General features: G+C 42.2%; 1 protein-coding gene across 3 annotated transcripts in view; it reads left to right on the top strand.

Annotated features, from left to right (window-relative positions):
• The window catches only part of CRYL1 (crystallin lambda 1), a 130,725-nt gene that overhangs the window by 28,903 nt on the left and 79,050 nt on the right, over window positions 1-22,772 (top strand). For all 3 annotated transcript variants that reach the window (XM_047077490.1, XM_047077509.1, XM_047077499.1), the window contains one exon: window positions 3,348-3,474. In XM_047077490.1, coding sequence (XP_046933446.1) covers window positions 3,348-3,474 — 127 coding nt within the window. The remainder of the gene's footprint in view (window positions 1-3,347; window positions 3,475-22,772) is intronic.

The following is a 22,772-nucleotide window of genomic DNA, read 5'->3' as shown; positions in this document are numbered from 1 at the left end:
ATACAAATTTCTTGAACTGGCTAAGAAACAGACCTTGTTTTGTGTATTTTCAGTAACTTTATAAACCTCTACTTCAAGGAATGCCTGCTAATTGGGGGTGGTGGTCGGGTTCCTCCGTTCCCAACATCGAGTTGTTCCGAGGGGCGCCTTCCGCACGTGTGTCCTTAGGATCCTGCAGAATAAGGTAGCCATCTTCTGGCCCAATTTTAAGGTAGATTTTTTAAAGCTGATACATTACAGACCTTCCAGATTATCTGTATGCCAGTCATCTCGGATTCTCCCTCTCCTTGAAACAGATTCGGGGTCAGATCCCAGGTGTGGTGATGGCCCGCCATGGCATTTTTCTGTTTGCTGACCCAGAAGCAGGAGAGACTTTGAATCTGCCGCATCATTTGTTGGCTCATTTACCTTTGCCAGGAAGCTTCTTTTCGTTAATTAAAATAAAGAAATCTGTTTGCATTTCAGCATATCTTTTTTTCCTCCCAGTAACAGTAGCAATTTGGTCCTCAATTTGTAGTTAAAACAAAATACAGGTGCATAGCTTTAAGAAAGAAAAAAAGGCAAAACAACAGAAGCACAGCCGCTGACGTCTGGAGCTCCCCGGGTCCTCACGGGCAGGCCGTGGCACTCTCCTGTTGGACATAAGGAGTCTCAGGAACACCCACCCCAGACAAGGTCACTGCTAGACCATGAGAGAACGCGACACAGCAAGACCACGTTTTAAATTTGTCTAAGCACAGACAAGAACGAGGGCACCGTGCAAAAACCCACAGACGCTGAGTCTTGGCTAAAATGAATGAATGAACGACTGTCACTTCTTTGCCCATTACACCTTTATCTCCCATTTAGTCTGCCCTGCAGATACTATGTTTGTGGAGACGCTCAATCCTCACGTTGCCTTCGCTGAGTTCACAGCATCCAATCCAGTGAACTCAGGCCCTCAGATCCTCTTGCGAATCCCCCCATCCAAGCTCACATCTGCTCTAGGTGCCCTCAGACACCCTTACTGATACCCCACGGCTCCCCCTGGTGTGCACTCTCCCTCACTGCAGTGAGTAACGAACCTGAGCCGCCCCACTGTACGTGTGTTCCTGGTGCTCTTTGGCTGAAGACGCTGACAGCGTAAAGATGAAAACCATGATACGAAGCGATGTAAAAATTGTTTGACTCACTGGGAAGAACCCACAGAAGTTTTTGGAAAGCATAAATGTTGTTCCTTGCTGTGTGTGTTTGTATGTGTTCTCTGTCTTGTTTATTTAATATATCACGAATTATAAGCCGGACTGACTGCATAATTTATGAGGCTAAATGAAAATGTGGGGCCCTTTGCTTGATAGTCATTAAGAATTTTGAGACAGTGAGGGGCGCCTGGGTGGCTCAGTCTGTGAAGCATCTGACTTTGCTGCAGGTCACGGTCTCACGGTTCGGTTCGGGAGTTTGAGTCCCCCACGGGGCGGGCTCAGGCCCTGCTTCAGGCAAGCTCGAGCCCCGTTGTGGGTGAACCCTGCTCCTGTCTCTCCCTCTCCCTCTCTGTCTGTCCCTCGTGGGATTCTGTTTCTCCTCCCTGCCCCTTGCTCACTCGTGCTCTCTCTCTCTCTCTCTCTTAAAAAAAAAACACAAACAAAAGAATTTTGAGACCGTGACGGCAGGGCATCAGACCCAGCCCAGGGCCCTTCTGAGCGCCCATCTCTGTGACGCACAGGCCGCACCCCACGAAGCCAGCTGGTCCTGATTATGAGATACGTTCTTTCAGCCCCGTCCCCCAGGACTGAAAGAAACGGGCGGAGAACTACTCTCCAGTCTTACCTCCTGTTGGCCTCGCCCCATCTCTTAAAAAGATAAAAATAAAAAAAGAATTGTGAAATGTACGTAACATAAAGTCTACTATCTTAATAATTTCTGACTGTACAGTTCAGCGATATTAAGCGCATTCTCACTGTGCAGCCGTCCGTCACCAAAAGGCCATCTCGCACAACTGAAACTCTGTATCCCCGAAACCACGGTCACCCTCACCCAGCCCTGGCAGCCTCCATTCTACTTCTGCTCTGTGAGTTTGACTGTCCTGGGCACCGCGTACAAATGGGATCATACAGCATTCGTTTTTTTGTGACTGGCGTATTTCACTTAGCCTAACGTCCTCAAGGTCCGTCCCTGTGGTTGCTGTGACAGGATTTCCGTTTTAGGGCTGAATTGCACTGATTGAATTCTGCTGTATGCACACGCCACGTTTGTTTATCCATTCACCCAGGTGTGGACTTTTTGGGTTCCCATCTTTTGGTTATTGTAAACCATGGAACATGGGTGCACAAATGCGCATTTGAGTACCTGCTTTCATTTGGCGGGGGGGGGGGGGGATAACCAGAAATGGAATTGCTGGATCATTTGGTAGTTCTGTTTTTAACTTTTTGAGAAGTCCTGAAACTGCCACTGTGGCTGGCCCTTTCACATTTCCACAGGGTTTCAATTTCTCCACGTCCTCACTAACTCTTGGTTTACTTATTTAGATTCTAATGGGTGTGAAGGGGTAGATCGCTGTGGTTTTGATTTACATTTCCCTACTAGTTAGTGATGTTTACCTTTGTTTTAATTAAAAAAATTTTTTAAATGTTTATTTTTGAGAGCGAGCAAGAGAGAGTGCGAAAAGGGAAGGGGCAGAGAGAGAGGGAGACACAGAATCGGAAGCAGGCTCCAGGTTCTGAGCCGTCAGCACAAAGCCCATCGTGGGGCTCGAACTCACGGACCACGACATCATGTCTTGAGCCGAAGTCGGACGCTTAACTGACCGAGCCACCCAGGCGCCCCTTTGTCTTAATTTTTTTTAAGTTTATTTATTTATTTTGAGAGAGCGCATGAGCGGGGTAAGGGCAGAGAGAGAGAGAGAGAGAGAGAGAAAGAAAAGGAAGGAAGGAAGGAAGAAGGAAGGAAGGAGGAAGGAAGGAAGGAGGAAAGAAGGAAGGAAGGAAGAAGGAGGAGGGAGGGAGGAAGGAAGGAGGAAGGAAGGAAGGAAGGAGGAAGGGAGGAAGGAAGGAGGAAGGAGGAGGGAGGGAGGAAGGAAGGAAGGAGGGAGGAAGGGAGGAAGGAAGGAGGAAGGAGGGAGGGAGGGAGGAAGGAAGGAAGGAAGGAAAGGAGGAAGGGAGGGAGGGAGGGAGGGAGGAAGGAAGGAAGGAAGGAAGGAAGGAAGGAAGGAAGGAAGGAAGGAAGGAAGGAAGGAATCCCATGAACCTTGAGATCATGACCTGAGCCCAAATCAAGACTCGGACAGATGCTTAACCAACTTAGCCACCCAGGCGCCCTACCGTTGCCTTTAATTTGCTCTTGAATACTCACAGGGTCACTCTTCTTTCTAGAAAAGAGATGACGTTTCTGGAGCAGTCGGGCTCTCTGAAAGGCTCTCTGGGTGCCCAAGACCAGCTGTCACTCATCAGTGGCTGTTTGAACATCCAGGAGGCAGTAGAGGGCGCCCTGCACATTCAGGTGAGTTAAGGGTCCTGCACTCAGGTCTGTAAGCTCTTGGGATGGTGTTCCAGTCCCCTTGGAAGAGCAGGGGAAGATAAAGGGCAAAGTGTGGGCATCATGTACCTGAAGGTCGGGGTTCTGTTTTATGTGCTAGGAAACATTGTTTCAAAACATTTCCTATACAGTCTCTCCTCAAACTCCTGTGTTCAGAGGAGAATTTTGAGCAGAAATTCGGTTTTCTGGACAGCTAACATGTTTCTTTTTGTTTTATGTTCTTATTGAATGAGAGATCATATTCTTGTTCTGATACATAATACAGTAAAAGCTTAAAGAAATCACCTAGAATAAACCTTTTCATTTCTTGTAATATTTGCATTTAGCTTTTCCAGCGACTTCACTTTTAAAAAGAACTCCTGAAAGAACTGTTGACACAGCAGAGAAAGCTCCAGGCGAGGCTGGGGACAGCCTCGGGCTGTGCGGGCAGGTTGGTGCCTGCTGGGTCAGGACCCATCCCTCCTGGAGCTCCTGTGTCTGTGGACGGCTTCTGCACCTCTTTAAGAACCGCGATGTATAAATTTGTCTTTTAAACATGTTACACTTAGTGCCGTAAGGTTTAAGCAGGTTTACCTAAACTAGCATCACTCCTGATCTCCCTCCTGGATATTATGTGTTCTGAGGCTGGCACATTTCCATTTATTCCATGTTGCACATTGCATTTTGTTTCTGTAACGACATTCTAGCTGAGAATTTGGGAGCAGACCGGAAAGACAGTGTGTTTTATGGTCAGCTGCTACTTTTGAGATTGAAGTCAAAGACAGGAAATCTAGGTTCTCCATCTTTGTAGCACTAAAATTTTTCTACTTCATTTAACAAATGCGTGTTGGGGTGCCTGGGTGGTTCAGTCAGTTAAGTGTCTGACTTTTTTTTTTTTTTTTTTTTTTAGTTTTTTTTAATGTTTATTTTTGAGCGAAAGAGACAGAGTGTGAGCAGGGGAGGGACAGAGAGAGAGGGAGAAACAAAATCTGAAGCAGACTCCAGGCTCTGAGCTGTCAGTCCAGAGCCTGGTGGGGGGGGGCTCCAACCCATGAAGTATGAATTCATGACCTGAGCTGAAGTCCAGTCGGACGCTTAACTCACTGAGCCACCCAGATGCCCCTAAGCATCTGACTCTTGATCTCGGCTGCCGGACATGATCTCATCGTTCATGAATTGAAGTACTGTGTCAGGCTCTGTGCTGTCAGCTTGGGATTCTCTCTCCCTCTCTCACAATAAATAAATAAACATTAAAAAAAACACAAATGAGTGTCAAACGGAACATAGGAAGAGCACTGTTTGCCAATTCCGTATCTCTTTTGAGTATTTTCATCTCTGCCTCTCATTTGGTGAAGGTTGTATCTAACTGGGGAGTCTTACATGGGATCAGAGGGGTCCTTTAAGGAGCTTTCGAGTGCTGTCTGTTCCCACCCTTACTGAGATGCCGGGTGCTGTGAGGGTGGGGGATTCACCGTCTGAGGAGCATGGTGTGGGCTCAGCAGAGAAGGTTCTTGACGCGCCTCTCGTTTCTAAGGAAGGTATGTGCTTTTTATGCTGATCCTACCAGAGGAGGAGAATCAATTTACATTTTGTGGCTTCTGACACGAAGGGCCTGTGGGAGCTTCCTGCCGTGGAGGTGGTGGTTGAGGACACACACTGTAAGTCAAGTGGACTCCGCACTGAGCAGCTGTGTGACCTTGTGAGTCTCTTCAGGTCAAAGCTGCGCTTCCTCATCCGTACAACTGACGTAATAGCCAGGGCACCGGGTGCTTGTGAAGAGAACCGTCCGTGTTCACACCTGAGGTCACTGCCATGGAAGTCGAGTCTCCATGTTTCCAATGAGAAGGTGGAAACAGTTCCTTCTGGGGTCCATTTGATGTATAATATTTACATGATCCATAATAAAGTATTATAGTTACGTATGTAATGTGATCTTAAATAGGCATATCTAACACATTACTGAAATATTTCTTTCACATTTTTTCAAAAAAAGCCATTTCTGTTGAAACTCTTAACAAGTGTTTCAGGGCTCCCGGGTAGCTCAGTCGGTTAAACATTTGACTCTTGATCTCGGCTCAGGTCACGATCTCACAGTTCACAAGTTCGAGCCCTGCATCGGGCTCTGTGCTAACAGCTCAGATTGTGTCTCCCTCTCTCTCTGCCCCTCCCCTGCTCACACTCTGTCTCTCTCAGAAATAAACATTGGGAAAAAAAAAAAGTATCTCTGACTCCAGTGTCTGCCTTCAGTAGAGTGATGTTTTGAGAGTCTCTTTTTTTTTCTTTAACAAATGAGACTTTATTATTATTTAAAAATATTTTTTAAAATGTTTATTTATTTTAGGGGCGCCTGGGTGGCTCAGTCGGTTAAGCGGCCGACTTCGGCTCAGGTCATGATTTCGCGGTCCGTGAGTTCGAGCCTCGTGTCGGGCTCTGTGCTGACAGCTCAGAGCCTGGAGCCTGTTTCAGATTCTGTGTCTCCCTCTCTCTGCCCCTCCCCTGTTCATGCTTTGTCTCTCTCTGTCTCAAAAAATAAATAAATATTAAAAAAATAAGTAAACATTAAAAAAATTTTTATTTTAGAGAGAGAGACAGAGTGCAAGCAGGGGAGGGGCAGAGAGAGAAGGAGACACAGAATCTGAGGCAGGCTCCAGGCTCTGAGCTATTAACACAGAGTCTGACATGGGGCTTGAACTCACAAACTGTGAGATGGTGACCTGAGCCAAAGTCGGACACTTAACTGACTGAGCCACCCAGGTGAGACTTTATTATTTTTACTAAATTAATTGATTTATTTTGAGAGAAAGAGACAGAAAGAGTGAATGGGGGAGAGGCAGAGAGAGAGGGAAAGAGAAAATCCCATGCAGGCTCTGTGCTGTCAGCAAGGAGCCTGACCTGGGGACTCGATCCCATGAACCGTGAGATCATGACTCGAGCCAAAACCAGAGGTTGGATGCTTAACCAGCTGCGCCACCCAGGCGCCCCTGGAGTCTGTTTTCTAAACAGTTTTCCACAGCACGTCGTCTCTGCTTTCCTGAGATGTTGCTGTGCATCGCGTGTGATACGGCATTGGAAGGTTTATATCCAGCCTTGACTACCAATTCTCAAAACTTTCTCTGGTGGTGTACTTGTTTCTCAACGTAACAACTGTGTTGCTTTTTGTGTGTTAAAGTGATCTTTATAAAGTTTATTTACAAATTTTCCTGCCGTAGCAATTGTGAAGTCATGCCCCAGGAATAATTAAAACATCTATGTTAAATTTCTTTGTCTCCTGGTCCCATTTTGAAAAATAGATTTTATCAGATGATCTCTAGGCTAGCGTGATTGAATTAGTTCAGATCAATGTGTCTTCCCCAAACAGTATATTATTTTTCAAAAAAAAAAAAAATGATAGTACTGCGTAATGGGAGAACTTTATGATGACTTGAATGTAAGGTGAGTCTTCCTCTTACGGGATAGTTTTTGGGGAATATTCTGGGTTATAATGCACGTAAAATTTTTAGTCACAGCACTTAACACAGAAAGTGCTTAAAAAGTTTATAAAATAATTTTCTGTTGTGACCATTTGTATACAATTTTGATAGTAAACAAATGATGTGGGGTAACATGTTCTATGCACAGTATTGAAAGTTGCTCTTTAAGGTCTGTCTGCAGATTGAATACATGTGACATTTACATACTGAGCAGCATTTGTTATGCAGAACAACACTGAGTCAGTCAGTGTAAGGAAAGGAATATAGAGAAAGGTGATGTAAACTCTAGTAACTAGATTTATTTCCTATCAGAGATTATGTTCTTTGGAAATTCCTTGTACTTCTAGTTCTATGAAGAGTAATAGGGAGGAGCCCAGATCTGAGCCAGGAGGGTTTGGGAAGGTTTGATGAAGGTAGGATATGAGCCTGCTTTGGCCTTTGACAAGTGGATTTTGGGGAACGGGTGGGGACAGTGTCTCAGAAAGAAATGCTCGGATGATGGGGCACCTGGGTGGCCCAGTCGGTTGGGTGTCCGACTTCGGCTCGGGTCATGATCTCACGGCTCGAGAGTTTCAGCCCCGCATGGGGCTCTGTGCTGACAGCTCAGAGCCTGGAGCCTGCTTTGGATTCTGGGTCTCCCTCTCTCTCTGCCCCCCCCCCCCCCCCACTCATGCTCTGACTCTCAAAAATAATAAATAAATATTTTTTAAAAAATGGGGAATGAAAGAATGAGGATGAGCGGTGCCAGTGAGTGTATTTTGGGCAACCAGAGTGGAATGGTGAGGCTGTCACAGGGCGTTTGGAGCGGTGGGAAAGGGCTGGGAGCGGAAACCAAGTGGGGAGTGCTTGAATGCCAGCCTGAAGACTTACTTAGAGGAAATGAATTAACATTTGTAAGAGGCTTGGAGTAACGCATGGCATATAGGAGCGCTATTTAAGTGTTCTCTGAAAGAAATCAAGAGTTTGGGTTTTATTCTGTATCCTGATTAGAATCCTCCAAGGAAGGCGTTTAGTAGGACAGTGAAGCTAGAAGGAAGAATGGGTAAGAAAACAAAAATCAAGATTGCATTTTTTTGTCTGTTCCCTTGACTGTCTTGAGCGTGTTTACACAATTTCTTTGTATGACCCAGGGCAAACTCGATTTTGCAAATTTTGCAACTAATGCTTATTAATTTCATCTTCTGTTTATCAAACAAACAAGTCAATAACCCTCCCAAATCAAAACCTGCCTCGTGTTCTATCATGTGTTTGTTAAATTACATGAGATTTCTAACAATCTAAGGATGTTAAAAATAGGTTTTAAAGAGTAAAGAAAGAATGAAGGGAGTTTAGGAAAATCCTGTGTCGGTCCATTGTTCCCAAATGTCTTAACGTTTTGGTGTATTTGTATTTCCTTCCATTTCTTCTAGGTCTTTCCTCTCTTTCTCTAACATAATTAACATTATACCATAAATAGAATTTTGTATCGTGACTTTTGTTTAAAACTTAGAACACTTCTTGCTGTGTGCTTTGCCCAAAATTGTACCAGATTTAAGTATGGTTTTTGGATTTAACATAATTGTTATGTTCATCATGTGATATCTGATCTGAAAGAACCTTCCATCTAAGAATGTTATTAAAGCTGAAGTACCAAAGCGCCATCTGTCAGGTGTCTACTCTTTACCAGGCCTCCTGGCCCTGCCTCATCTTGGTGCCCATAGACTTCTTGCTAGCTGTACCCTTATCAGCTCTTACAATTCTGTTTTCCAATTTATAAAAGGAAAGGTTTGCCTCGTAGAAATATTAATCTGGGCCATTTGGAGACATTTTCTTACAAAAGGAAAATTATCATTACCTTTGGGAATTGTTCAAAAGCAGGAGACAGAGTTTGTGAATTAACAAATGAACAAAACACACTGCTTGCCACACGGTTGTTTAACTACAAACAGTCCTACTGTAGGATTTACTGAGTCCCTGAGGGTCAGAGTCCCAGGAATGTGAGTGTAACTCTCTATGGTGGATTGTCTTCTACCCAAACCCCAGAGGGTAGGAGCACGGGTCAGAAAGTTCCTTAATTGTCTGCTGAAATGTGGGAGCAGGCGAGAATGAAACCTGAATTACTAGAACTTAGTGCAATTTGGAAATCAAATCTTGCCTAGCAAGAAAATCTACTGTGCTGGAAAAGTAAGTTTATTCTGAAAAGCCTGTCTAAAGCTTTGACTGACTCTGAAAGAGCCTTAGTGCTGTGATATAGAGCCTTTATCTGATTTCTGGAATTTAAGACTTGAGATTGAAGTAGCCGGTAGGAGCCATGGGAATGGCTTATAGAATTAGGGAGTTTAAATGGAATTTACTTATACAAAATCAGGACAATTGCTGAAACCCTAGAAGTAAAAATTTCATCATCTGTGTAGATGAGCAGAATTTGCATCTGAACTTTACCTTTAAAATTTAGAAGATGCGAGTCATTTTGATGAGGACTTTGAGACACTGTCAGGAATTACAGGATGCACTATTCATAAAAACTAACATCACTTTTAAATGTGTGTATTTTCTTAAAGGATGGAAACTTTTTGGACATTAGGTCTTGGTTCACCGAGACTCAGTGTAATCATTTCGGTAGGGACGGGGCTGTGGGTACGGGGCTGGGGTGCTTGCGTAGCAAAGGGGACACAGGCAGCCAACACTGAGAACATACGGGAGTATACACAGAAACTCAAATCTTACCTTTTCTGTTCCATGTGTGTTCTTTTTTAATTTTTTAATGTTTGTTTATTTTTGAGAGTGAGAGAGACAGCATGAGCAGGGGAGGGGCGGAGAGAGAGAGGGAGACAACAGAATCCGAAGCAGGCTCCAGGCCCCAAGCTGTCAGCACAGACCCACAAACTGTGAGATCGTGCTCTGAGCTGCAGTCAGAGGTTTAACTGACTGAGCCACCAAGGCACCGCTCTGTGTGTTTTTTTAAAGAAAAATTTGTAAGATCAAGTTTACACGACTATAGCTTACATATGATAAAATTCACCATTTTAAGTGATCAGTTCTGTGTGTTTTGACAAATGCGTATAATTGTGTAGTCACCATCACATTCAGACTTGAGAACGTTTCCATTACCACCCAGAGTGCCCTCCTTCCCCTGTTCTCAGTCTCCTCCCTCCCCTTAGGCCCTAGCAAACAGTCATCTGTTTTTGTTTTTTTTCTTACCGTTTTGCCTTTTCCATAATATTCCAAATATTTTGTTTTGTTTCTTAAATTCCACATAAGAGTTATCATATGGTATTTGTTTTTCTCTGACTTATTTTGCCTAGCATAATATTCTGTAACTCCATCCACGTCATTGCAAATGGCAAGATTTCATTTTTTAGGGCTGAGTAATATTCCATTGTATGCATATACCCTGTCCTCTTTATCCATTCATCAGTCAATGGACACTTGGGCTTTTTCCATAATTTGGCTATTGTAGATAATGCTGCTATAAACATTGGGGTGCATGTATTCCATTGAATTAGTATTTTTGTATTCTTTGGGTAAATACATAGTAGTGTGATTGTTGAACCGTAGGGCACTTCCATTTTAATTTTTGAGGACCCTCCCCACTGTTTTCCAAGGTGGCTGTACCAGTTCGCATTCCCACCAACAGTGCAAGATGGTTCTCCTTTTGCATTCTTGCCAACCCTTGTTTCTTATGTTGTTGATTTTAGCCACTCTGACAGGTATGAGGGTGTCTACACTCATTGTAGTTTTGATTTGTATTTCCCTGATGACCAGTGATCTTGAGCACCTCTTCACGTGTCTGTTGGTCATTTGGATGTCTTCTCTATTCATATCTTCTGCCCGTTTTTGTTTTTTTTTTTTAAATTTTTTTTTTTTTTTCAACGTTTATTTATTTTTGGGACAGAGAGAGACAGAGCATGAACGGGGGAGGGGCAGAGAGAGAAGGAGACACAGAATCGGAAACAGGCTCCAGGCTCTGAGCCATCAGCCCAGAGCCTGACGCGGGGCTCGAACTCACAGACCGCGAGATCGTGACCTGGCTGAAGTCGGACGCTTAACCGACTGCGCCACCCAGGCGCCCTTCTGCCCGTTTTTGATTGGATTGTTTGTTTTTTGGGTGTGAGTTTTACAAGTTCTTTCTAGATTTTGGATACTAACCCTTTATCAGATCCATCATTTGCAAATATCCTCTCTCATTCCATTGGTTGCCTTTTAGTTTTGTTGATTGTTTCCTTTGCCGCGTGGAAACTTGTTACTTTGACGTAGTCCCCAAGCATATTTTTGTTTCCCTTGCCTCAGGAGACATCAAGAAAAAATTTGCCGTGGCCTGATGTCAGAGAAATCACTGCCTGTGCTCTCCAAGAATTTTTATGGTTTCAGGTGTCACATTTAGGTCTGTAATCCATTTTGAGTTTATTCTTGTGTATGGTGAAAGAGAATGTTGCCGTTTCATTCTTTTGCATGTGGCTGTCCAGTTTTCCCAACACCGTTTGTTGAAGAGACAGTCTTTTTCCCATTGCATATCCTTTCCTGCTTTGTCGGGATTAATTGACCATATAACCATGGGTTCATGTCTGTGTTGTATATTCTGTTCCATTGATCTGTGTGTCTGTTTTTGGGCCAATTCCATACTGTCTTGATCACTACAGCTCTGTAATATGGCTTGAAATCTGGACTTGTGATGCCTCCAGCTTTGCTTTTCTTTTTCAAGATTGCTTTGGCCATTCGGGGTCTTTTCTGGTTCCATACAAATGTTAGGATTGTTTGTTCTAGCTCTGTGAAAAATGCCATTGGTGTTTTGATAGGGATTACATTACATATGTGTAGATTGCTTTGAGTCATATAGACATTTTAATAATATTTCTTCCTGTCCATGAGCATAGAATGTCTTTCCATTTCTTGTGTTGTCTTCAGTTTCTTCCATCAGAGTTTTATAGTTTTCAGAGTATAGTTCTTTACCTTTTTGGTTAGGCTTATTCCTAGGCATCTCATTATTTTTGGTGTAATTGAAAATGGGATTAGTTCCTTAATTTGTCTTTCTGCTGCTTCATTATGGGTTTATAGAAAGAAATGCAGCAGATATCTGTATGTTGATTTTGTGACCTGTGACTTTACTGAATTCATTTTTCAGTTCTAGTAGTTTCTTGGTGGAGTCTTTTAGGTGTTCTGTACAGAGTATTATGTCATCTGCAAATAACGGAAGTTTTACTTCTTTGCCAGTTTGGATGCCTTTTATTTCTTTTTGTTGTCTGATTGCTGTGGCCAGTACTATGTTGAAGAAAAGTGGTGCTGGGTTTCCTGGGTGGCTCAGTTAAGTGACCCTTGATTGTGACTCAGGTCATGGTCTCGCAGGCCATGAGATTGAGTCCCTCATTGGGCTCCATGCTGGGAGTCCAGATCTCTCTCTCCCTCTCTCTTTCTCCCTCTGCCCCTGCCGTACTCACATGTGTGCCTGCACTCAAAATAAATTAAATGAATGAATGAATGAATGAATGAATGAATGTTTAAAAAAAAGTGGCAAGAGTGGACACTGTCCTGTCCTGTCTTGGTCCTGACTGTAGAGGAAAAGCTGTCAGTTTTTCCCCATTTAGGATATTAGCTGTGGGTTTTTCATATATGGGTTTTATTGTGTTGAGGTATATTTCCTCTAAGCCTACCTTGTTGAGGATTTTTATCATGAATGGATGTACTTTGTCAAATGCTTTTCTGCATCTATTGAAATAATCATATGGTTCTTATTCTTTCTCTTATTAATGTAACGTATCATGTTGACTGATTTGCGAATGTTGAACCACCCTTGCAACCCAGGAATAAATCCCACTTGATCGTCCTGGATGGTTTTTTAAATGTATTGTTGGATTTAGTTTGCTGGTGTTTTGTTGAGGACTTTTGCATCTGTATTCATCAGAGATATTGGCTTATAGTTCTCTTTTTTAGTGCTGTCTTTATCTGATGTTGGTATCAGGGTAATGCTGACCTCATAGAACGAGTTTGGAAGTTTTCCTTCCTTTTCTATGTTTTGGAATAGTTTGAGAAGAATACTTATTAACTCTACTTTAAATGTTTGGTAGAACTCACCTGTGAAGCCATCTGGTCCAGGACTTTTGTTTGTTGGGAGGTTTTTGATTACAGACTCAATTTCTTTGCCGGTTATCAGTCTATTCAAATTTTCTGTTTTTTCTTGTTTCAGTTTTGGTGATTTATATGTTTCTGGGAATTTATCCATTTCTTCTAGGTCATCCAATTTGTTGGCATCTAGTTTTTCATAATTTCTTGTAATTGTATTTCTGTGGTTTTGGTTGTTACTTGTTTTCTCTCATTTGTGACTTTATTTGGGTCCTTTTTTTTCTTTTTGATAAGTCTGGCTAGAGGTTTATCAATTTTATTAATTTTGTAAAAATCAGCTGTTATTTAGGGTTAGGGTTAGCATCTGTTATTTATATCATTTATTTCTGCTTTGATCCTTATTATTTCCTTCCTTCTGCTAGTTTTCGGTTCTGTTTGTTCTTTTTCTAGCCTCTTTAGGTTAAGCATAGGTTATTTATTTGAAATTTTTCTTATTTCTTGAGGTAGGCCTGTATTGTTATAAGCTTCTCTCTTAGAATTGCTTTTGCTGCATCCCAAAGATTTTGGACCCTTGTACTTTCATTTTATTTCTTATTTTGTGTCCTGGTTGACCCATTCATTGTTTAGTAGCATTTTATGGAACCTCCATGTATTTGTGGCCTTCAGGTTTTTTCTTGTGGTTAACTTCTAGTTCCATAGTGTTGTGGTCAGAAAAGGTGCAGGGTATGACTTTGATCTTCTTGAATTGGTTGAGGCCTGTGTTGTAGCCTAATGTGTGATCTCTTATTCCATGTGCACTTGATAATAATTTGTATTCTGCTGTTTTAGGTTGGGATGTTCTGAATATCTCTGTTAAATCCATCTGTTCCAGTATGTTATTCAAAGCCGTTGTTTCCTTGGTGATTTTCTGTTGAGATGATCTGTCCATTGATGTAAGTGGGGTGTTAAAGCCCCCTACTATTATTGTAGTATTATCAATGAGTTCCTTTATGTTTGTTATTGTTTTATGTATTTGGGTGCTTCATGTTGGGTGCATAAATATTTACAATTGTTACATCTTATTTTGGGTCGTTCCCTTTATTGTTTTATAATGCCCTTCTTTGTCTCTTGTTACAGTATTTGTTTTAAAGTCTAGTTTGTCCCATATAAGTATTGCTACTCCAGCTTTCTTTTGACATCCATTTATATTATAGATGTTTCTCTATCCCTTCTCTTTTAATCTGCAGGTGTTTTTAGGTCTAAAATGAGTCTGTCTGTCTTGATTGATTGATTGAGAGTGCAAGGAGGGGAGGGGCAGAGAGAGAGAGAGAGAGAGAGAGAGAGAGAGAGAGAGATCCGAAGTGGGCTTTGTGCTAACAGCAGCGAGCCCAGTGTGGGGCTTGAACCCATGAACTGTGAGATCATGACCTGAGCTGAAGTTGGATGTTCAACTGACTGAGCCACCCAGGTGCCCCTAAAGCAAGTCTTTTGTAGGCAGCACATAGATGGGTCTTTTAAAAATTATTATTATCCATTCTGACACCCTATGTCTTTTGATTGGAGCATTTAGTCCGGTTTGAATTATACATTCAAAGTAATTATTGGTAGATATTTGTATTTGTTGCTTTGTAGTTGTTTCTGGAGATTTTCTCTGATCCTTTGTTATCTTTCTTTCATGGTATGCTGATTTTCTTTAGTGATATGTTTGGATTTCTTTTTCTTTATTCTTTGCATATTTATCAATAGGTTTGATTTGTGGTTACTATTAGGTTTGTATATAGCATCTTCTACATATAACAGTCTATATAAAATTGATGGTTGTTTAAGCTTCAACCCATTCTTTACACCTGCCCTCTCCACGTTTTAGCTGTATGGTGTCATATTTTATATCCTTTTGTGAGTTTCTTGACTGATTTCTTTTTTAGTTTATTCTTTTATTTATTTGTATTTCTTTTAAAAATTTTTTAAAGTTTATTTATGTATTGAGAGAGAGAGAGAGAGAGAGAGAATCTCACCAGTGTCCGCACTGCTAGCACAGAGCCTGATTCAGGGGTTGGAACTCATGAACTGAGATCATGACCTGAGCCGAAACCAAGATCTGATGCTTAACTGACTGAACCACCCAGGCGCCCCTGATTTCTTTTTTATTTTAAGTTTACTCATTTATTTTGAGAGAGACAGACAGACAGACAGACAGAGAGAGTGGTGGAGGGGCAGAGAGCGAGAATTCCAAGCAGGCTTTTGCTGCCAGTGTGGAGCCCTGCACAGGGCTTGAACCCACGAACCGTGAGGTGATGACCTGAGCTGAAATGAAGAGTTGGGCGCTTAACCAACTGAGCCATCCAGGCACTCCCTTAACTGATTTCTTATAGAAACATTCATTTTTCTGCTTTTGTGTTTCCTGTGTTCATACTGTCACTTTGGTTTTTCTTTTCCATTCACAGAGTCCCCTTCAGTATTTCTTGTGGGACTGGTTTAGTGGTCATGAACTCCTTTAATTTTTATCTGTGAAGCTTTTTATTTCTCCTATTTTGAATAGCCTAGAGGATAGAGCATTCTTGGCTGCAGATTTTTCCCACCCAGCACTTTGAATATATCATGCCAGTCCTTTCTGCCTTGGAAAGTTTCTGCTAAAAAATCTGCTTATGGGTTTTCACTTATAAGTAACTGTCTTCTTTTGTGTGCGTGCTTTTAAGATTTTTTCCTTATCACTATATTTTGCCAGTTTAATTATAATGTGTCTTGGTGTGGATCTATTTTTGTTGATTTTGTTGGGGGTTTCTCTGTTTCCCAGCCTCCTGGATCTGAATATCTGCTTCATTCCCCAAATTAGGAAAGTTTTCAGGTATTATTTCTTCAAATAAATTTTCTGCCGCCTTTTCTCTTTCTTTTTCTACTGGGATTCCTATAATACAAATGTTATTACGTTTGATGGAGTCACTGAGTTCCCTAAGTCTATTGTTATTTTGTAGGATTTTTCTTTCTCTCTCTTGTTCAGCTTTATTGTTTTCCATTACTTTGTCTTCTAGGTCATTAAATCTTTCCTCTGCTTTTCTTCTAGTCTGCAGTTGATTGCATCAAGCATGTTTCTAATCTCATTTATTACACTCTTCATCTCTGAATGATTCTTTTTTAACTCTTTTTATCCCTGTTGTAAGGGTCTCCCTGTTGTCTTCCATTTTTTTCCTCAAGCCCAGTGAGTATCCTTATGATCGACGCTTTAAATTCTCCATCAGGCATGTTACTTACATCCGTTTTGCTTAGATCTCTGCCTATGGCCTTGTCTTGGTTTTTCATTAGGGCTGAGTTCCTCTGTCTTCTCATTTTGAGAGAAGTCTAAGTTTCTGCCTGCTTCTGTAAGTTAGAAAATCCAGTTATGTCTCCTGCTCCTGAAAGTAATAGAAGAGTCCATGTGCCCAGGGCCTGGCCCTTCAGGGAGGGCCTCTAGTGTGTGCTGTGTGCATTCTGCTGTTATGTTCTGGTTGGTCTGTCCTTCAGACTGGTTGTCTGCAAAGGCTCTCCTTGCCTTCTGTGGGCAGTGTTTGGTCTCTGGCCTGAATGTGGTGAGTTTTAACTAGTTGTGTTCTGGACTACTTATGAAATGAGACCAGTCACCACCTCCGCCGTACCAAGGTCCTGTAACACTCTCTGGTTGGGAGACACGGTGTGGCCGTGGGTTTGTGCTGGTCTTCTGCGGGAGGGACTCACTGTGCTGGGATTGAGGCAAACATGACTGAGAAGGGCAGTCTCACCAGAGTGTGTGTGTGGGTGGGGGGTGGGGGGGATGGGGCTTGGTATAAGCAAGTTAGGCAGCCATTGTCCATGCTGTCTGTTTCTTGCAGGTGGCTCTGTGTTTATACTGAGGGGTAGGGGAGAGAAATGGCACTGGCCAGCTAATTTGTTCATGGAGAGGTCTCTCTCTGAATGCTGCCTCTCCGGGGCACGCTTTGAGAAGGACAAATAATCTCCCCACTGTGCTCTTCAGATCTGTTTCCATGCTGTATGTCCCTGGGTTGTTGGCCTGCTTCCTCTCCAAGAGCAGTCACATTGCTTCTGGACTCTTTTGGAGCCTGGCCCATTGGCACTTAGAACTCAGCTCCTTTTGCTTTCCAAGCCAATGGCTATGGGGAAATATTCTCCTCATATGTTCCCTTGTGTACTCCTCTTTCTCTCTTGCCCTTCTCTTCAGTCATGGCTGCCTTCCCTCTACAATACTTATGATTCGTTTCTCCCATAAGCGTCATCTCCACACTTCCTGCCTTCTTCGATGTGCCCTCTTGTCTATCTTTAGTTGTGGAGTTCGTTTCACCAACATTCAGGTTGATTTCTGGGGTATTTAGGATGATTTGATAGTTACCTAGTTGTATTTGTGGGATGAGGCCAGCCTCGGGTCGTCTTCCTCCATTGTTTTCTTCCCCCTTCCCCTCCATTTGTTCCATTTGGTTTTTGTTCTCCTCTGCCACCGTCCTTTTAGCTGCCTTTTGGATTGAGTATTTTTTATCATTCCATTTTATTTCCATGATCGGCTCTTGATTTATAACTCTCGAAAATCTATTTTGGTGATCACCACAGGATTTATGATATTCTTTTAAAATTAGCCTTCATGTGCCGTGTAAGGACCTTACAATAATATGTGCTCCCAGTTCCTTCCATCTTTTGTGTAATTGCTATAGATTCTTCTTTTGCACATGCCAAAACCGCAACTTCAGTGCCGCCACTTTTTCTTCATACATTCAACTGACATTTAGAGCAATTAAATTAAACCTTGTACTTATCTTCATTTCCACTATTCCAGCATTATTCCTTTTTTTGTGTGTATAAATCCAGATTTCTCCTGGACTCATGTACCTTTTGTCTGAAAGACTTCCTTTAAGGTTCCTTAGAGTACAAGTCTGCTGGTAAAGAATTCTCTCAGCTTTTTCAGAGAAAGACTTCATTTTCTCTCCCATTTTTAAAGTAACTTTTTTTCTTGGTATAGAATTTTGTGCTGACAGTTTTTCTTTAGTTCTTCTCCTGGCTTGCATAGTTTCTGACAAGTCTGCTTTATTATTATCTTTATTTCTCTGTATGTAATATGTCTTTTTTCTTTGCCTCACGTTAATATTTTTCATATCTTTGGTTTTTAGCAGCTCGAATATGAGGTGTCTAGGAGTGTGTGTGTGTGTGTGTGTGTGTGTGTGTGTGTGTTTGCTTTCTTTCCTGTTTGGTGTTCTGAGCTTCTTGGATCTATGAGTTTCTGTTCACTTTGGAAATATCTTGGTCATTTTCTCTTCAACTTTTTTTGCCCCCTTCTCTCTTCTTTTGGAATTATAATTACGTGTATGTTAAAGTACTTCATACTGTTGTTCCACACCTTTTGGATGCTCTGTTCTGTCCCCTCCCCGCCCCCCCTGCCAATTTGTGTGTGTGTCTGACCTTTCATTTCATGGAATATTTTTCATCATTATAGAGTGTTCTAATGATACTGCCTGTATTAGTTACCTATTGTGTCACAAATTACCCCAAACCTGACTAGCTTAAAACAACAATAAACCAATATTATCTTGGGAGTACCTTGGTTGAGTGATTCTTCCTTAGGGCTTCTCTTGACGTTTCAGTTAAGACTTTGGCCAGGGTTGCTATTATCTAAGACTTGGTGAGGCTGGAAGGTTCATTTTCAAGATGCATCGTTCACATTGTTGTCAACTTAATTGCCAGGAGACTGTGGTTCCTTCCCCTGTAGACCTCTCTATAGGTTTGCTTGAATGTTCTCATGAGCTGACATTTGGCTTCCCCAGATGAGTGATCTCCGAGATGGTGAAAGCTGCAATAACTTGTATGACCTAACCTAAGAAGCCACATATAGTCATTTTTATAGTATCCTATAGGTACACAGGTCAGGCCTATTCAGTGTGGGTGGGGACTACATTAGGGCATGCATACAAGGAAGCAGGGATCTTTGGGGGCTGTCTTAGAGGCTGGCTACTACACTGTCAAAGGCAGCTTTTATTTTTGTCATTGTCATTTTCATTTCTTGCATTTCTGTTACTCTTTTTTTTTAACCTTCCAGCTCCCTACTGAAAGTCCTCATTTGTTCACGTAGCCATTAGAGCATTTAGCATATTGAATCATAGTTACTTTAAGTTCCCTGTCTGTTAGTTCAAATACGTGGATTATCTCCAAGTCTAATTCTGTTGATTGCTTTGTCTCTTGACAAAGTGTAGTTTCCCTTGCCTTTTTGTGTTTCTTGTAATTTTTCACTGAATGTTGACATTGTGTGCAGGAAATGAGAAATTGAGATAAAGCACTATTTATGCCTAGAAGTGGATATGCCCTTTTTCTGCTAAATTGTTGGTATAAATTGAGTCAATCTAGTGAAGAATTTATTTCCGTGGTTACTTTCAGTGCACTACCAGCCCTCACATTCCTCTAGCATTGTCTTGTGCTTTGGGGCAGCTGGGTTGTTCGAGAGTGTTTTGCAGTGTTCTTGCTCTACTCTCAGCTTTTAACCTTTTGCCTGTCCCAGCTCCATAGAGGGGATTTTACTTCCTGCCCTTGCCCCTCCCCCAGAGGTAGACTGCTGTCATTTGTTAGTGCAGCTTCAGTCGTAGGCAGGCTTTGTATGCCTTGATTTCTGGGGTAGAGCTTTCTCAATGATCCCACCCCTCCTCACCATGGCAGCCAAATTCTACCTTGTATGTTTGGTGAGTCTTACACCGGAGGGTTTTCTGCTCCTTCCTCAGCAGAATTTCTCAACTGTGCTGCTACTGACATTTGGGGCTGGATAATTCTTTGTCTGGTGGCCGTTTTATACATTGTAGAATATTTAGCAGCATCCCTGACCTTTACCCATAAGATGCCAGTAGCATCCTCCCTCCAGTTTTGATAAGCAGAAGTGTCTCTTGACATTGTCAAATAACCCCTGGATGAGAACCGCTATTCTCATGGCATGGAGATAGAATCCTTGACCTAGGATACTTCTTTATTCCTCCTTCAGGGTGGAGAGGTTTTTCTTTCTACCGATTGCCCCCCAACTGCAATAGGTCTTTAGAGTTTACTCTCCCTTACCCAGAATTCCCTGTGGCTTAAGGCTTTTATTCTGTAAGGGAATCAGGGCTGGTGGGCTTTGTAGCTTTTTCTGCAGCAGCAGATACTTCCCCCTTCCAGGCCTGCACCATCGAGGAAGCGTGTCTCTGCTCTCCTACCTGTTCCCAGTCTTTCTTGGGAGTACCTGGTATAGGATCACAAAGAACCTATGAGTGGATGTGGCCTCTGCTTCGTGTCTGGGTTTCCTGGTGGTTTTTATACCCGAATGCTAGCTCACACTTAGCCTTCAGCAATTTGTTAAACATTTGAGCTGACTTCTTACCTACTTGTGTGGTGCCTACTGTCTTCCTCCCGTGCTCTGCCACAGGTGACCTAATCTCCAGTCTCTCCTCAGAAGGGTGAGGCTTTCCTTGGATTTCAGGCTGTTTCATTATCTTGTAATCTCAGCTAGGTTCAAGAAAAGTTATGATTTTATAACTTACCTGGCTTTTTCTTGTTTTTAGGGTGGAAGCAAAGTTCTACCCTGCTTTCACATCCTAGGCAGAAGTGGAAACCCATAGCTTCTTTATTATCCTTCTTTTTATAAGCAGAAACATAACATTTGTATTTAAAATAGGAAAAGCATTTATTTGAACATTTTACTGTTGTCCTAAGAGTTTAAACATGGTTCCTGCTCGTTGGAAAATAATGAGAACTATAAAGATGGATATAAAGTAAAAAGTGAAATTTCTTTTTCCTTCATCGCCCAATCCTTAGGGATGAACATTGTGACTCTGGAGTCCTCCAAGAATTCTTGTAATCCTATATTACAGACTTAACATTTTAATAATAGGAATCCATTATAATATAGTGTTCTACAACTTGGATTTTGTACTTAATAATATATTATGACCATTTTTTCCATGTCCTTTCATGCTGATCTGCCTAACAATGTATTTTCAGTAGCTTGGGAAATCATTTGTGAGTACACTGTTCAATTATTAGCTAAATAATATGTTTTCACAGTTGAACACATTGAAATTATCTTTATAGTTTGAAGAAGAGAAAAAAAGGGAAATAGATATACTTAGTATTTTGTTGGTCTCTGAAAGTTTGTATGCTCATAAAGCATACTATAATACCAGGGTCAGCAAATTCTTTATATAAAAGGCCAGGTAATAAATATTTTAGGCTCTGAGGGCTGGGTAAAGCCTCTGTTGCAAATTTGATAGTTCTTCAAAAAAGTAAAAAACAATTTGTGGGCCATGGAAAAATAAGCCATGGACTGAATTTGGCCCAAGAGTCACAGTTTGCTGACCCTGGCTCTAAGGTGTTGGAAATGCTTTCTTTCTCCCCCATTCTCTCCACTCCGCCATACCCCTCGACACCCTTCCCTAGTCCACCACGTTTAGTGTTGCTTGGTTGCTGGAAGTATAAGCTCTGAAATTCAGATGTCGGCTCTACCACTAAATAGTGAAACTTCTCTGTCCTTCAGTTTTAGCCACTGCACGATTGGGATAACAGTGCCTACCTCGTTGTGACTTGCGAGAATTTTGCTGTTATTCGGCAGATGGTATCTTGAGAACCTATTACATGCCTGGCGCTGTTTAGGGCTAGGAAGTGCTTGGCCTCATGAAGCTTACAGTCCAGTGGGAGATTCTGTGTTGATCAGGATACTTTTGGTGGCAAGTGACAGAAAACACAGTTGAAAATGGCTTAGGGAGAAAGTAAGTTTTTTGTCTGTTGTGGTTGCTTTTTTGTGGTTTGTGTTTCGGCTTATGTAATTGAAAATTACAGACCTAGGCCTGGCTTCAGTACTGGTCTGCCTGGAATCTCTTTCCATTTCATGGCTCTGCTTTTCTCTCAGGCCTGTTCCCACTGTGAGGTGGACAGAATGCCACTGGCAACTCCAAATCTTCCTTCTCTTGGCTCATTAAGCCCGCTAGGGAGGGGTTTTTCCTTCTAACGACCACAGAGGAGTCCTGGCATTGGCTGTACACTCCAGCTCGTCTTGTGCTGCCATCCCTGTAGCCCAGAGGATAGAAGACTTTGGTTGGCCAGGGTGAGTCTGATGCCCATCTCTGGGACAGGGTTAGCCCCACTTGAACTTTCTAGACTGAATTAGAAGGGGAAGCTGGGTAATAAGCAAAAATGTGTTCACTAGCAACCTTCAATGTATGTAAACCATACAACCGTATAATTATTAACTATAGTAATTGCAGCAAAGGTAAGTGCTGTGATGGTGTTCAGTGGGATGGTCCGATCCTGCTGGGTGGTAGTCAGGGAAAGAGACTTCGGCCCCAGCTGAGAAGGAAGTGAAGCCATTAACTAGGCAAAAGGACTAGGGTGGGTGTGGTAGGATAAGGAGAAAAACATGTGCAAAGGACCTCTGGTGGGTGATTCCATGAGAAGTCTCGTATGCTTAGAATGGAAAGAGGGAGAAGGAAGTAAGAGAACTGGGAGATAGCGCCTGAGAAGTGTGTTTAAGGTTTGATCTTTATCTGAAAGTCATATTAAATGAGATTGAATGAGATAATAAATACAGGTTTTTAAATTTTTTTTTTTTCCAACGTTTATTTATTTTTGGGACAGAGAGAGACAGAGCATGAACGGGGGAGGGGCAGAGAGAGAGGGAGACACAGAATTGGAAACAGGCTCCAGGCTCTGAGCAGTCAGCACAGAGCCCGACGCGGGGCTCGAACTCACGGACCGCGAGATCGTGACCTGGCTGAAGTCGGACGCTTAACCGACTGCGCCACCCAGGCGCCCCTAAATACAGGTTTTTAGAACAGA

Source organism: Lynx rufus, unplaced genomic scaffold (genome assembly GCF_022079265.1).
Source record: "Lynx rufus isolate CCGP_SWC_20201006 ecotype Redwood Valley unplaced genomic scaffold, mLynRuf1.p SCAF_1, whole genome shotgun sequence".
Classification (NCBI taxonomy): Eukaryota; Metazoa; Chordata; class Mammalia; order Carnivora; family Felidae; genus Lynx; species Lynx rufus.
The sequence above is the reverse complement of the archived record's forward strand: the minus strand, read 5'-3'. Positions and strand labels throughout refer to the sequence as shown.